At 36.6% G+C, this 15,203-nt stretch overlaps 1 protein-coding gene across 4 annotated transcripts in view; it reads left to right on the forward strand.

Annotated features, from left to right (window-relative positions):
• Positions 1-12,384, forward strand: part of MSANTD4 (Myb/SANT DNA binding domain containing 4 with coiled-coils) — a 34,153-nt gene extending 21,769 nt beyond the window's left edge. For 2 of the 4 annotated variants that reach the window (XM_001371444.3, XM_056794446.1), the window contains exons 2-3: positions 9,451-10,079; positions 10,435-12,384. In XM_001371444.3, the coding sequence (XP_001371481.1) occupies positions 9,606-10,079; positions 10,435-11,010 (1,050 nt within the window). In that variant the 5' untranslated portion in view covers positions 9,451-9,605 and the 3' untranslated portion in view covers positions 11,011-12,384. Of the gene's footprint in view, positions 1-1,176; positions 7,170-9,450; positions 10,080-10,434 lie in introns of those variants that run through there. The other 2 variants (XM_007494899.2, XM_056794447.1) reach the window with 2 other exon arrangements.
• Positions 12,385-15,203: the final 2,819 nt, after the last annotated feature.

Here is a 15,203-nt window from a genome sequence, read left to right on the forward strand (position 1 = left end):
CAAACACTATAGTAACTTTAAGATATTGCTTAATTCTAATCCCTATGAAATTTAGTTCAACTCTCTCAGTTCAGTTAGGCTTCTCAGAAAAGCTTCATCTGATGATTACATAGTTTCTTTCAACCTTCTCAACTAGGTAACACCAGGAAATGCAGAGCCTTGGGCAAGATCATGCTTACTCTTTGATCTTCTGTTACATTTCATCCCCTCCTCTTTTTCTTTTCCCTGCTCCATGCTCATTTAAACTATAGTCAGAAACCCATTTCATTTTTAGGACCCAACAACTCCCCTAGGCAGTTACTTAAATCTCCCTTTCCTCAAAGTCTCTACTCTTTCATTTGGAATATGGTTTGTGAGACACTGTTCAGAAGGCTATGTAACCTTATCCTAGCATAATCTTCGCTTTATATTTAAAAAAAGCAACTGCCAAGCCAGTGAGATAATTCTGAGATGTGGTTGAAATTGGTTGAACTTTATCAGATGATCTCCACATCCTCCTCCCCTCCTTCACAGATTTTCATATCACAGTCTCTATGCTCTCTATATTTTATTAAAAACAACACAAGACTTCTAGGAAAGAATATTTCAGTTTGCCTTGTAACATTTCTGATCTTTGACCAACTTTACTTTCAAAAGATTTTCCTTTACAGTAATTATTAATTTTTTACAATTCCTCCTAACATCTAGCCTTCAGATTCTTCTAGGTAATGGTACTGTCTCATCTTTGGGGTTTTCTATTTGTTTTGAAATCAGAGGATTCTGATTTCATTGATATAGGTGGCAGCCTTTGACTAGTGTAGCTCTACTACTGCTGTTAACTTCTGTGATTGCCTGGGACACATATTAACCTTGGTTTTAATTTGTAATAATTAAAATAATGGAAGACATAAACTGTTGCAGATAAAAGAGTTGGAGCTTAAATTGTGACCAGAAAATATGGTTTCAAGACAGTGTCTTGTTTTAAATCAAATATAAGGTGGTCACCAGGGGAAAATTCCCAATTATTAAATATACCCAAGTCAGCTGGGTTTTATAGAGATTTTAATTTATACAAATGAGGAATTAAAGAAAGGGAGAGAGAGAGAGAGAGAGAGAGAGAGAGAGAGAGAGAGAGAGAGAGAGAGAGAGAGAGAGAGAGAGAGAGAGAGAGAGAGAGAGAGAGAGAGAGAGAGGAAATAATGAGAAAAAGATAGGCCGGCCCAGGCCGGCCCTGGTCAACCCAGGCCCAAGCCCTAAGAGAAAGATCAGTCAGTCTTTTATCCACTCACCACAAGATTTGTCCAAGCAAACATTCCAATGTTCAGAGAGACACCAGTTCAGCTTCCTCTAATTCAGCTTTCCTAGCTGACTTTCCCGAGAGAGAGACCCCAGAGGGACAGAGTCTCCTCAGAGGGAGCTCCAGCAACAGTTCCTGCTCTCAGTTTCTCCTCTCCTTTTAAAGGGAATTTTCTCCTATGTCACCTCTCCTAAATTCTCACATCTATCAATCACAGTAGACGTTTTCCAAAGGACAGACCATTCTTAATTCACACCTAAGAAGGCTTGAACTTTTGATTAAGTTCACACCTGAAAAACCTCTGAGTAGGTTTCTCACCTCTTTGCTCCTTGTAAATTCACAAGTTGCCTGACCTTTATAGGTACTTAGCACCCTTTTGTATTAGATCTAAAAATAGGCACAGCTTAAGAACTTTTGCCTTACTATAAGTATGGGTTTAAGTGTTTTTCATTGTTCAGCAAGGAGTTTCTTTCCCTAAAGCAGGCTTAAGTAAGGGTGGAGTAGAGGTCTCACATTCCTGATCTAAGTAGAGATTTCACATTCCTGATCTAAGTTCCTTTATTGTTTAAAATGGGGAATGGTCTTAACCAAACCTTATGAAGTAGGGCCTGAGAATTTTTTAAGGTTTACAAATTCTAACCTTTCACTCATTGTTTTTTCTGTTCTCTTTTGAATGTTTAAAGTTTGGCATATCTCTTTTAGGAAGCATAAATTAAAAGAACGCATAGTAGCATGCTGAGCAGTAATAAATATAATGGGAGGATTACTTAAAGCTTTGTCTACATGATACATCTCTTTCTCTGTCATTGTCTCTCCAATTATTTTTCTGTCTTGCTATGTCTGTGTCTATGTTTCTCCCTCTCCCACCATCCCTTCCTTTGCAAATAATGAAGGGGGCAGTTTTCCTAATATGACTGGTTGATTTACAGTTCTGTCTGTGTAGTCTTATTTTGTTTTATATTTCATAGTCCTAGGAATTATAGATGAGTTTGTTAAATCTTGCTCTTTCTTCTGAGGCTGGTTCATAGCTATTGTCATGTTTTTTTTTTTCCTAAAGGCTGTTAGTTTGAGTAGTATGATTTTAAATAAAAAGTGAAACAATCCCTAACACTTCAGTTTCTTCATTTGTAAAATTTGGGGGTTTGATCTCTATTTTATGGTTTAGACATTATGAATTTTATTTATTTGTTTCTAATTTTTGTTCTATTATTGTAACTCAAACCTTCTAGGAAGAAAAGTCTTTAAAAATAACAGCAAAAAGAACAGATAATAGCAGCCAATATTTATTTCTTACTGAAAGTTATAAGAACACAATTATCTACTTGATAGTTCAAAATCTTTGAGTGAATTTGTTAACTGCTCATATCTTAGATTATGACATCCTTAAATGGTGATTTAGTGTTTAGATCCCAAATTTATACCAAATTTAGGAGATTTTTGAAAAACAAATATCAATAAGATCTGTTTGGCTAAGTCAGAAGTTCCCAAACTTTCTTGTTCACATTACTTTTAGTACCTCAGGAATTTTGGCCTATAGACCAAAAGAAATACTTAACAGTCCCATTTATTAAATAGGTGCAAACAACTTAATAAGTGTTTATAATGTAACATCTTAGTAGCTGTTTGAAAAAACAACATAAATTGAAAGAAAATTAGTATTTTTTTAAATTTTTTAAATAATCAAAATCTCTAACAGAATGTATACAACTGTTGGGCATTATATAGCTTTCTGAACTTTGGAATGAGATTGGACAACACCACTTTCATTTTCTCTTTTTTTTTTTTGAAAAAATTTTAAATTACATATAAAATAAATTTTTAACATTTTAAAAAATTTTGAGTTCCAAAATCTCTCCCTTCTTTCCCCTCCCCCATTTATTGAGAAATTAAGCATTTTGATGCAGGTAATACTTCACAGTCATGCAAAACATATCACCATATTAGTCATGTTGTGAAAGAAAGCACAGACAACAACAACAAAAAAATACACAAGAAAAATAAAGAAACAATGCTTCAATCTGCAGCCTGAATCCATCAGTTTTTTCTCTGGAGGTGGATAGCATTTTTCATCATGAGTTCTTTGCTTTTATTGTCTTCTTTGATTGCTGTATTTCTGAAAATAGCTAACTTATTCAGACTTGATCATTATATAATATTGCTGTGAAGATTGGATGTGGCTATCTCCTGATTGTAACAATGAAGGTACTTAACCCTTCCTTGACAGTGAAGATAAAATTGTAATCCCCTGTCTATTTTTAGATTTTAATCCCCAAAATGTTAACTCAGTATTTAAAGTAGATCTACCCATTTTAACTACAAAAAGTGTGAACTAACTACAAAAAGTTATAACTAACTACAAAAGGTGTGAACACTCATTTCATTCATTGAGTGGGCAGTCCTGGAGAGGAGAGTCTTCTCTGATTGGTAGACGTAAAAATTTAGGGGACGTGACACAAGAGAAAAAGGTCTTTAAATACAGGAAACAGAAACATACAAGGATAGATAGAATTCAGTCACTCGTAGTTGGACTGGGATTGATCAGTCATTTGGGCTTGGAGTGAAAAAGAGTCACTCAGAGGAGAGACTGGAAAAAAATCACTCAGAGTTGGACTGGAAGACAGACACTTGAGGAGAGACTGGAAGACACACATTCAGACTTGGAGTGAAGACACTTGGCTGTGAACTGGACCCCTGGAGAAGCTTGTGCAGGAGACCTCAGACTGCCTTTCCTTTTAGACGGTCACCATGGTGAATGTAAAGGCTGACTTAGTTTCCTTGCCTTTCTGGTTGTGTGTAATAGTGAAAATTTAGGGGAGATGGGGAGACTGAGGCAGGTAGAAATTAGTTTCTCTCTGCAAGGAGTATTACATTTTATAGAGGTTTATTGAAGATTAAGGATTAAAGAAAATACAGGATAAGAAACACGTGTCTAGGCCACAGAGAGGCCTAGACACAACCTCACCTACATTATGAAAAAAAGCCACGTCTGCCCCAAAACGGAAGTCCAAGAGCCAAGCGCCCTCAAAAGCCTTTGAATCAGCTTAAATACCTTCTCGATCTCGGCCTTTCTCTACAGAAATCTGATAGAAAGGTATTCACAGTTCTTCTAACTTGCTTATTATATCTCCTTTTATGTATCCATTTAGATATTATTTTAGTGAATGGTATAAGATATTGATCTGTACTTAGTTCTGCCAAACTACTTACCAGTTATCCCAGCACTTTTTTCCAAATACTAATTACTTATCCCAATTGCCTAGACCTATACTTCTGTCAAAAACAAGATACTATAATATTTTGCTATTGTTCTTTGTATATCTGTACTGTCCCACTGATTTACCTTTTTATTTCTTAGCCAGTAAAAGAGAGTTTTGATAATGACTGCTTTATAATGCAGTTTGAAGTTTGATACTGCTAGACCTCCTTTCTTCACATTTTTTCATTAATACTTTTGCTATTCTTAATCTTTTGCTCTTCTAGATTAATTATGCTATTCTTTTTTCTAACTTAATAAGATGATTTTTGGGATAATTTGATTAGGCTGATATTGAATAAGTAGATTAGTTTAGGTAGATTTGTCATCTTAATTATATTGACTGCCCATCCATGAAAAATTTATATTTTTCCAGTTATTTAGGGGTGACTTTATTTGTGTAAAAAGTACTTTATAATTATGTTTGTATAGTTGCTGAGTTTGTGTTGGCAAGTATAATCCAATGTAGAACTGTGACAGCAGTCCCTGCTTTCCTGGGACTGAATGCTTTAGTGCTCTTTCTTGTCTTTAGACTACATATTAGCAATGCAATAGATTCCTGTACATTGTGCTAGCAAAGGGACATAACTGTAATTTTCTGACCAGGTGGGTCAGACCCTTTTAGGTCTGTGGGCTGAGAGGTTCAGCAGCCATTACCAATAATTCAGTCACTCTTGAGGCCTCTTGCTGGTTTGTTTGGGCTTAGTTTGGACTGATGAGGCCCATGCTAGAGTGTGCTGAATCTCAACGAATTTTGCCAAGATGAGATCATTTCTTTCCTGAAGAATGCTGGGGAAAGGGTTGTATTCAAAGTTCCCATCCAACTCAGTATAAGAGTCTGGTGTTGTGTTGTGTTGTGAACTACAACTTTAAATAAAGAAAACACTTTTGGCTTTGTAATACAAGGTGGAGCACACAAGGACAGAAATAAATCTCATCCTGTTGTAATAACATGTATTTAACCTGGAGGGCTTTCTAACAGAAAGAACATAATCAAAGTTGGTGACAGGCTACTGTGTGTGGATAGAATCAGATTTTCTGGCAGCATCCATGCTGAAAACACGAGTTTTTTCAAACAATGTGAGCAGAAATGTATACTCTTATTAGAATATTTCATCACAATAATGGATTAAGTGGCAACAGCTTTTGGACCACAGATTGTTAAAGTTGCCAAAACCCCTGGTTCTAGCCTTGCTGTTGCACTGATTACTTCAGTGTATTGTAAAAAGCATGTCATCATCATCTGCAAAATAAAATCTTCATGTATTGCAGACAGATGAGCTACATTGCATGTTGGAGATCATATTCTTTCCATTATGGAACTAGTATTGAACATTATAGGGTAGCAGAAGCCATACAGTTCCTTGCCAGTACCATAGATTAGGTCAAACGTGGAATTCTTCCCCATCTCCCCAGACTTGCGTAGCAGTGAAGGGACCTGAACATGCAACAATGGTGTCTTCATCCATCTCTTCTACCACCATGAGTGCATAATCCAGAATTCCATGAATATGGGATGGTTACCTTGAGGTAGCTGCACTACCAGCCCTTGTGGGAGAATGAGGAGGAAGAGAATGAAAAAAGAAAAACTTCAAAAATTCATCATTCTTTGATTTCAGCACTGTTGGCTTGGCTGGGCACGTTGTCCACACTGAAACTGTAGAGGTAGTGCTGTCTGCTGCTCTGCCATGGGCGTTGGGATCCAAGGGGATGTATTTACCCCTGAGATTTTGTCTTCTCCATCACTTATTTCCTTTTTCAAAGCTGACAACCCAGCAGAAAGGTGTCGATTACTGTAAATTGAAAATGGCAATCAATGGAATTACAGCCAAAGACAGCACAATGAAACAAAGAGTTTTCTCAAAGGATAAAGGGTGGAAGCTACACTTATGGCAGAATATTGTGACTCAATAATGGATTCAGTGACAATAGACTCTGGGCCATTCAATTCCTCTGAGATACCTTTATCTGTGGGAGGGTCACTTTGGAAAGTTTGTCATTGCCAAGACTAATTCTAAGTAGAGGAACATTTTGTGTGAAACTGTCTAGAAGCACACCACGAATAGAAAACCAGGAGATTCCCTTGTTATTTCAGATATCAGTAGGGGCAGTGTGGCTCACACAGCTGTTACTCTGGAATCTGGAGACCAATTGTTCATCATTGATAACATACACCCAACTTGACGGCTTTTCCAATGAAGATGTAGTTCAGGTGATCCAATAGTGTGAGGACATTATGAAGTTCAACATCCTTCAAGATGAAGATAACTTCAAATGAACAAGAGAGTCCTAGAGCTGTTACTTTGCTGTGGAAGCCTCCTGGGCATCATGATTATGGGAAATCAGGAGCCTTTTTATCCCATAATCATCTCCATTGTCACTAAAAAGATAAGTGGAAAGCACTGGTACAATGCACACTGCTGCTGATCAAATCCTAGCATTCAACAGCAGTAGCTGAGAGGGAATATCTTTTGAGTGAAGCCAACCATTTCTTACAGATGGCAGGAGAGACTGTCACATTGAAAATTAAGAAGCAGATAGATGACTATTCAGCATCAAGCCTCAAGAAATTCCCCATTCCCAGTCATTTAAGTGAACTGAGTGATATAGAGGATGAAACATTTGTTCCACAGAAATCAGGTAAACACGCTGATATTTACTTCACTAAAGCACCCCGCTAAGACAGTGCTGTTGCTCTGGTAGAGATACCATCTATTGAAGTCAAGTCCCTGGCCTCCAGGCCTCAGGATCTATTTATTTTTAAGCCCTTACCTTCTGTCTTAGAACCAATTTTGTGTAAGAAAAGCCAGGCAGTGAGGGTTAAGTGAGTTGCCCAGGGTCAACCAACTAGGAAGTATCTGAGGTCAGATTTGAACCTAGGACTTCCCATCTCTAGGTCTGGCTCTCAGGATCCATTGTCAATGCATTTGAATGAGGGAATTCTAAACAAGGATGTGGTTTTTCCCCAACAAGCACAACACTGAACTAAGGTGGATCTGAGTGCTTATAAATGGGGAAGACTAATCTCTGATAGTTTTCCAGGGATGCAAAACAATGTGGATTTGGAACAGGAAAAGAACTTCTGGTCTTAGACTAAGGAGGACTCAGAAACTTGGGGCCTCTCAAGAGTACTGAGAGAGCCTGAAGCAACAATCATGTAGAGGAGCATTCTGGGCTTGAATCGTGAGGCTGCCACCCCATCATGCAGTCAGTTAGGACACCAGACCAGTTTCCAAGAATAGAGCACTGCATAGAGCTACAACAGTCAGACAATTCTTAAATAACACTCTGCCTATCAATATTGATAGGAAGTCTCTTCCCCCAAGAAAAATCAAACAAGAATACAGGGAGATCATGTTCCCAACTTCTGTGGAACTGTGACATGGAAGACTTCAGGTTCAGCATTATCAGATGGATTGTTGGAAAAAAGGAGTATTTGAAAAAATATTTGCCCCACAGGTAGACCACGAGTTCTAGGTAGCTTAAAGCTATATGATAATTTCTTCTATTTCCCTTACATATCTAACTCCTTAGGATCCTTTCAGCTATATCCTCTCTCTCCAAACTCTCATCACTGTGGCTCTGGAATCTTTTTGGTCAGAACCTCAAAACCAGACTTTACAAAGTGATTTCCTGATGTGAAGAGGAATGTGGAAATACTAGATAGCAAGAATTTATTCCACTGTAAAAATGTGTTATTTATTAATTTAAAATTTTTTTTACCAAAATCTTTACCAAATTTCCACCTAAGTTTTCCTTAATTAAATGATCAAACTTATTTTCCTTCCTCCCTTCCTTTCCCTCTCCTGATTCCAACAAATGGTTCAATCTGGATTATACATGTATTATCATGCAAAAATATATTTCCGTATTGTTTATATAAAATTATTTTAAAGAAGAAAAGTACAAGACTAATAATAGTACCTCCTGTAATAGAATCTCTCAGTAAAGACATTGATTTTCAGACAAATAGTCCATTTTCATTGGTAGAGAAAGTCCCGGAAAGAGGATTGGAATTGGAGCCTGAAAAACTGGATTTAAATTCCAGCTTTACTATATATCCTTAGTCATATGAGTATAGGTAAGTTCCGAAATTCAAGGTTCAGTGTTTTACTAATCTGTAAAAATGAAAATGAAAATACTTATACTACCATTGACTTACAAGGCTGTTGTGAGAAAAACTCTGTAAAAAGGAAACCATAATGTAACTAAATCTGAACTATTACTATTAGTCTTCTATAATGGTTTATTTTGGGGTTTTTTTGTTACTGGGTTTTTTTTTTTTTTTGGACAAGCTTTACCTGGAAATTTATTTTCAACACCAAACTATTAAAGAGACTTTTTAGTCAGTAATGGCATCTCAAACTTAGCTTTGCCCTAGAGCAAGTGCAGTGAATGATAGTTGTTCAGAATTTATTCCATATGAAATTAAGTTTTCAAGTTGTTGTTTTTTTGAGGAGGGGGGTGAGAAGCAGTGAAGGTGGGGAGGGGGGCTGGACTTTTGCTTTCAACAATAAAAGGAACTCCTGGTGAAGAAATTCTTTTGACCAATGTAGATCAATATCAACTTTGCAACTTAAAATCTAGAGAGTTCTCTGAATCACTGAGAAATTAAATGATTAGTCCTGGGACACATAGTCTGAAGTACATAGTAGACTTTCCTGACTCCCAAGACCAGTGGTGTCTGTACAGGGAGTAGCTCCTCACAGGGGACCTTCCATTAGGCTCTGAACTTACTATGTAAATTGAAGCATTAAAAGAATATAACTGTTTCTTTTTCTCAATGTTAAATTTGGCATAATGGTTCTTCATTATTGTTGAGTAAAGCTTATTACTATTTATGGAAATATGTACCACATATGTTGGAGATTGATTTGAGTTTTGGGATTTTGTTGTTTATTTTTCAATCTTTTCCCTTTAGGATCCAGCCTGATTCTTGTGCTCCTAGCTGAGTAGAAAGCCATAATTTAAAAACAAAGTGCCAAATAGGGGAACATCTTTGGTCCCTGCACTTTCTAGAGATTATCAGATACTTTTACATTGCTGTGACAGTAAAATTGTATTCAAATTTGTAAAATGAAGCAATTGAAAAGAAAAAGGAAAAGCAATTTTAGTGTTCAAGAAACTCAGACCCTTTTGGAAGAAATCAGAAAGAGGAAAGAAGTCATATTTTCTAAGCAACTCAATACAACAATTAATGAGATGAAACGGAAAGCTTGGGAGGAGATTGCTGAGTGTGTGAATGCTGTGGGGGAAGGAGAACAAAGAACAGGGGCTGAAGTGAAAAGGCGATACCTTGACTGGCGAGCACTTATGAAGAGGAAATGGTTGAAGGCAAACATAAAGCTAGTGGGTCCTGGCTTACCCCTTTCAGCATCAGATTTCAATGACTCTATCACTGAAGAACTCGATGATAAGATTGCATTTCCAAATGGGTCAAATTTGGACTGGCAAAATACAGTTGATATCAAGGAAGCAGGTGGCTCCTTAACAGAAGTCAAAGAGGAAGAGGAGGAGGAAGAGGAAGAAAAGATTCCACAGAATTTTGAAGTAAGTTGTTAGCCTGGTTTTGTGTGTAGTGCTAGCATTTAGTTTTTCTTTGCCTAGACTGGAAAGTATATATGTATTGTGCATGCATATATATTTGTGTGTATGTGTTTATTTATATGTACATAATCCATATATACATATATATGCCTGGAAACATGTTTCCTATGGTAGTCTTCAGATTTTCATGATAACTTTTTAAAATGTGAGCTACATGTTTGCTGTTGACAACTGAGAAATTTTAGCATGTAGTTTTGTGTGGCTAAACAATGCAGTTTTTAAGCAATGTCGGGGATTAATGTGTTTTCACAGAAGTTATAAATAGATACTTAATCAGCTCTCTTTTCTTTTCTTTCAGTTTGAAATAGAGGAGGAGGAAGAAATGTTGTCCCCTATGATGCCAGATTCCAAGAGGGAAAATGAGCTTTCTGTTTTCCCTCATATCAAAGAATTTGGTACTCTTACATCAATACAGTCTCAAACTGCCTATGATGAATCCTACTTACTTATAAGCTTGGAGAAACAAAAACTTGAGATAGAAAAGCAACGGCTAGACATTGAGGTAGAAAGACTGCAGATAGAAAAAGAAAGGCTGCAAATTGAAAAGGAACGGTTATGGCATTTAGATATGGAGCATGAAAGACTCCAAGTAGAGAAAGAAAGGCTGCAGGTTGAAAGAGAGAAATTGAGGTTACAGGTTGTCCATTTGGAGAAACCTGCTCTGGAAAATGATCTTGGCCAAGCAGAAAAAAAAATTCTGCAGCCTCTCGATTTAGAGACTGAGAAGCTGAAACTTGAGAAAGAACGCTTGCAACTGGAAAAAGACAGGTTGCAGTTTTTGAAGTTTGAATCTGAGAAACTTCAGATTGAAAAGGAGCGTTTACAAATAGAAAAAGAACGGCTTCGTATTCAGAGGGAGGGACATTTGAAATGAGTTTTCTAAGTTTCCATAAGTAATAGATATCTTCATGTAAAGGTTTATAAATCATAGGTAGGATTTCTCTAAGTCGTGTAGCAACAAGAGAGTTGCTTTTTTTAGCCGTTTTTCTGTCAAGTTGTTAGTGTATTGAAAATGAAAAAAAAATTGTGGTAGGCAATAATTCATTGTGACTAAGTAGTACATATATGATAAAACTTTTTCACTATAGAAAATATGAATGTCTATTCTCTTCCATTCAGTAATGTTACTTAGAATATTAAACAATATTTGTGTAAAGGAATTCATAAACATCTTCATGTCTAGGCTTATTGTGTAATTTCAGTATTATATTAACTTTGCTCTAAAACTACAAATGAAATAAATCCACACAGGTTTATATAAGAGATACTTAAATGACCAAATCATTAAATATTATATGTGTAGAAACGTGCAGTTATCTTTTAGTGTATTGAATGATGATATTTCTTTTCCTCCTCACACGCTTCACTTCATGAACAGCCATTGATTTAGAAGTTCAGGAATCATTAAGGGTTTTCCTAAAATGAATCAAATTCAAAAACTCTCCAACTTATCCTGAAGACTTTGGATATTTTTGTTCATGTCAGAGCTGTGTAGACACATCTGCAGAATTAATCTCTTTCATCTTGAGTCCTTACAAAAATCTACCTTCTCTATGTTAACTAAGAACTTCAACAAGTGAATGGATGAGCATGGTAGAAATTTTGCAGTTGTACATGATCCTGTAATACTTAGGCTTATAAAAGAATTGTGGGGCATGATGCTTGTTAAGAAAGTGGATTCTTTATGCCCTACTGCAAAATTTCATCAGATCCACTAGAATTTAAGCACAGAAACTAAGGATTTATTTAAATTGGTGAAAATTCTCTCCCTAATACTGGAGGTGCTTCCTCCATGCTCAGGTCATGACCCCCTGGTCCAGCTAGAGTTGGTGAGTTGGGGTGTAGAACTATTACTTCCTGGAACTGTTCTGGGAATTGAAGTCTTCCATTGATCAATTTAGCACCTTTCATGAGCACTACATTCACTTTAAAAAAAAAAGGGAGGGGGAGAGAAAATGGAAACATCTTTCAATGAGATCTTTTGTATTTTCTGTTTTATAGAACTGAAGCCTAGCATTTTAATTCATCTCAGATGTTGACAGAACTTGACTGGGTGTGTATTGGCTCCTTGTGAAATCCAGAATGGCTTGCTGATGTGTAAAACTACAACATATGCCATAAATTACATAAACATAGGTTATATGTGTATAGGTATATTTGTATTTCCTGACTCTCCAAATAGTGTTATTTTTCTATTGTCGAGACAACCACTACTGCCATAGAAATAAATTTGCTTATACTGATGGCCTATGGGTCTCTTATTTCATGAAGGGTGCCCAGCTAAGGTTAGTGGGATTGCTGTGCTTGTGAAACAGATCCTTGAGAGGAAGATGAGTCTAAAGGATTATCTTTTTGAGTTTAGAAAGAATAGAAAGCAAATGTCCTCTGTTCTCACTGTTCTTGAGAATCACAGAATTTTAGAACTGGAATGGATCTTAACCACAATGTAGTCCATATTGTTAGATTTAAATGAATAACTCCAACTTCTTATTTTCCATAGAGTTTATTAATAATCACTTGAAATAGAGGAAGCAGATATATAGAGATTTAAGAATAATCTATCCTAACGCTGACCATGTTTCTCTCATGGCTGTCGCGCTCAGCCATGGTCCTTCCCCACCGCCTCCAAGGGAGTAGAGTGTGCGGGCATGTCTTGCCCCATGTCTGAACCCAGACCTGTAACCTTTAGTTCTGGGTTCGTGTTCCTAGGACTCTTGGTCTGTGACCTGTTTAGAGAGTTTATGTGATATCTAGCCATGCAGAGAGGTGGGGTGGAACGGAATCTATCTACATAAAACTGTAAAAATTAGAATCCGCACTACGATATAACTGAGCAGTGCTTAGACCTCTGAAGAGGAGGAAGGAACCCACTACCAATTAAGATAGCATATTCCATTTAGGAATACCTCTCATCAGGAAGTTTTTCCTTTTAATAAAGCCTCTATTTGTCTTTTTTTCCATTTCTGTTCATTACTATAGGTGTTCTGGGGCCAAACTGATATCAATACTCTACTGGTGATAATAGCACCTACCTTCCAGGGTTCTTATAAGGCTCAAATTAAATAATATTTTTAAAGTACTTAAGACTGGCACAGAATAGGCATGTAATAAATGCTGGTTTCCTTCCTTTTCCTTGTTTTTTCCTAACCCTCTAAGTCAGTTTTTATAAGAATATAAAATCAAACTCTTTGCACTTCTAGAATATTGGGTTTTAGAAAAGAGATAATCCCGTTTCTACCTCATTCCTTTTTTTTTTCTTACTCAATTCACCATGATTTCCAATTAATTGCTCCACTTTTACAAAGTATTCACTGGAAGGATTAAGCCTCATCAAAGGTAAATATTTAAAACTTAGACTCATTCCTTCATTCATGCCAGTGACTACCCTCATGACTGACTTGGGACCTCAAATAATCAATAGCCCTCTTAGAACTACTACTCAGAGATGTTTTTTTTTCCTTTGAGAACCATACTTTGCATATGTTGATCTCTTCCCACCTTCTTTTATGCAATGTACAACATTGTGTCTTGGCATTCTTGAACCCCTTTGAATTATTTCCTTTGCATCACTTAGATTGCTCATCCAGAGAAAAGAAGTCATGAAAAAAATATTACCTCCCCATTGTCTCCACCCTGCCTCTACTAGGATAACAAATTGCAAGTGCCTCCTAATTAACTGTCCTGGGAAAACTTTGTAATGATGGTTCCTATCCCAATTGAAGTACAAGAGATAGAAGAGTGAGTTGGTTGAGTTTCCAGAAGTATGAATTCAGAAGCTTAGCTCTTCCTCTTGAATATCTGGTTATGCAGGTGAAACTGCCTGCATAATTTACCTATATTTTTGCCAGTATGACAACTGATAAAAGTACTTGGCTCAAAAAAGATCATTTTGGACTTTATCTTTTTAATGTTTGTGCTGCCCCAAGCACCAAGCACTCAGAATTGTATATAATGTTAATAAATGTTAAATAAATGAAAAAAATTGATGGATGATTATCTTCAACTATCACCTCTATGAGAGTGACCTGCAGTCTAATCACCTCTCATTTGTGCTTCAGTCCTATATTTGATCCAACAAAATGGCACCTTAACTTAGAGGTCTTTTGTCATCTAAAGCTCAACAAAATGACAAGGTATTCTCAACTTTTTTCTCCAAATTTGCCTCTTCTCCCTCTGCCTTTTTGTCCTAGTCTACCTGGTATCATTTTTGATTCTTCATTCCACTTCACTCCTTTTATTCACCCTACCTCTAAGTCATAATTTCTGACCTGTGTTGAATTTGATCTTGACTCTCTATTCCCAAGAGCAATGAATTTGAAGCCAAAGTCCTGGGCTGACAGTGATGCTGCCACTAATGATTTGTGAACCTGGGCAAAGGAAATCAGCTCTCTGAACCTCATTTTCCCCATAAATAAAAGTTGGGATAAGATGACATATGAAGATGCTTCCTGTTGTGTTTATACATGTGTGTGTGTGTATGTGTGTGTGTGTGTGTGTGTGTGTGTGTGTGTGTGTGTGAGTGAGTGAGAGAGAGAGATATGTGGGTAGAGGCAGAGTTAGAAAGACTGACAGTTGTGATTAGGAGTTCATCAATAATACTGTTCCACCCATATTCTTTTAGAGTTGCCAAAGTACTTATCCATATCAACTATGTAAATATTTATTATTATATCTATTATTAGAAAGACATTGTGATAAATAGTGGGGATAGAAAAGACAAAAAGAGAATAGTACCTACCCCCTAAAAATATCCCATTTCAGACCTTCACTCAGAATGATCATCTCTAGTATCCCAACTAGAACCACTGCCTGCTCTTAGTCTCCCAATTCCACAAATTTAATTTACCTAATACACAAGTGTGAGGCAAATTTGGCTTCTCTCATGTCACTGAGAGCTAACTTGATGTGAAAGAAAGATCACTTGACCAGAAGTCAGGATATTTGCTTTGTGGTTCCAGTGTTGCCACTTCTAAAACCATTTATCACTTAAAGTCTCTAAATCTATTTCTTCATCTGCAAAATGGAGATAATGACTGATCTTTTAGCTTCATATGGTAGTGTAGTGGC

The sequence above is a fragment of the Monodelphis domestica genome, chromosome 4, assembly GCF_027887165.1.
Source record: "Monodelphis domestica isolate mMonDom1 chromosome 4, mMonDom1.pri, whole genome shotgun sequence".
Classification (NCBI taxonomy): domain Eukaryota; kingdom Metazoa; phylum Chordata; class Mammalia; order Didelphimorphia; family Didelphidae; genus Monodelphis; species Monodelphis domestica.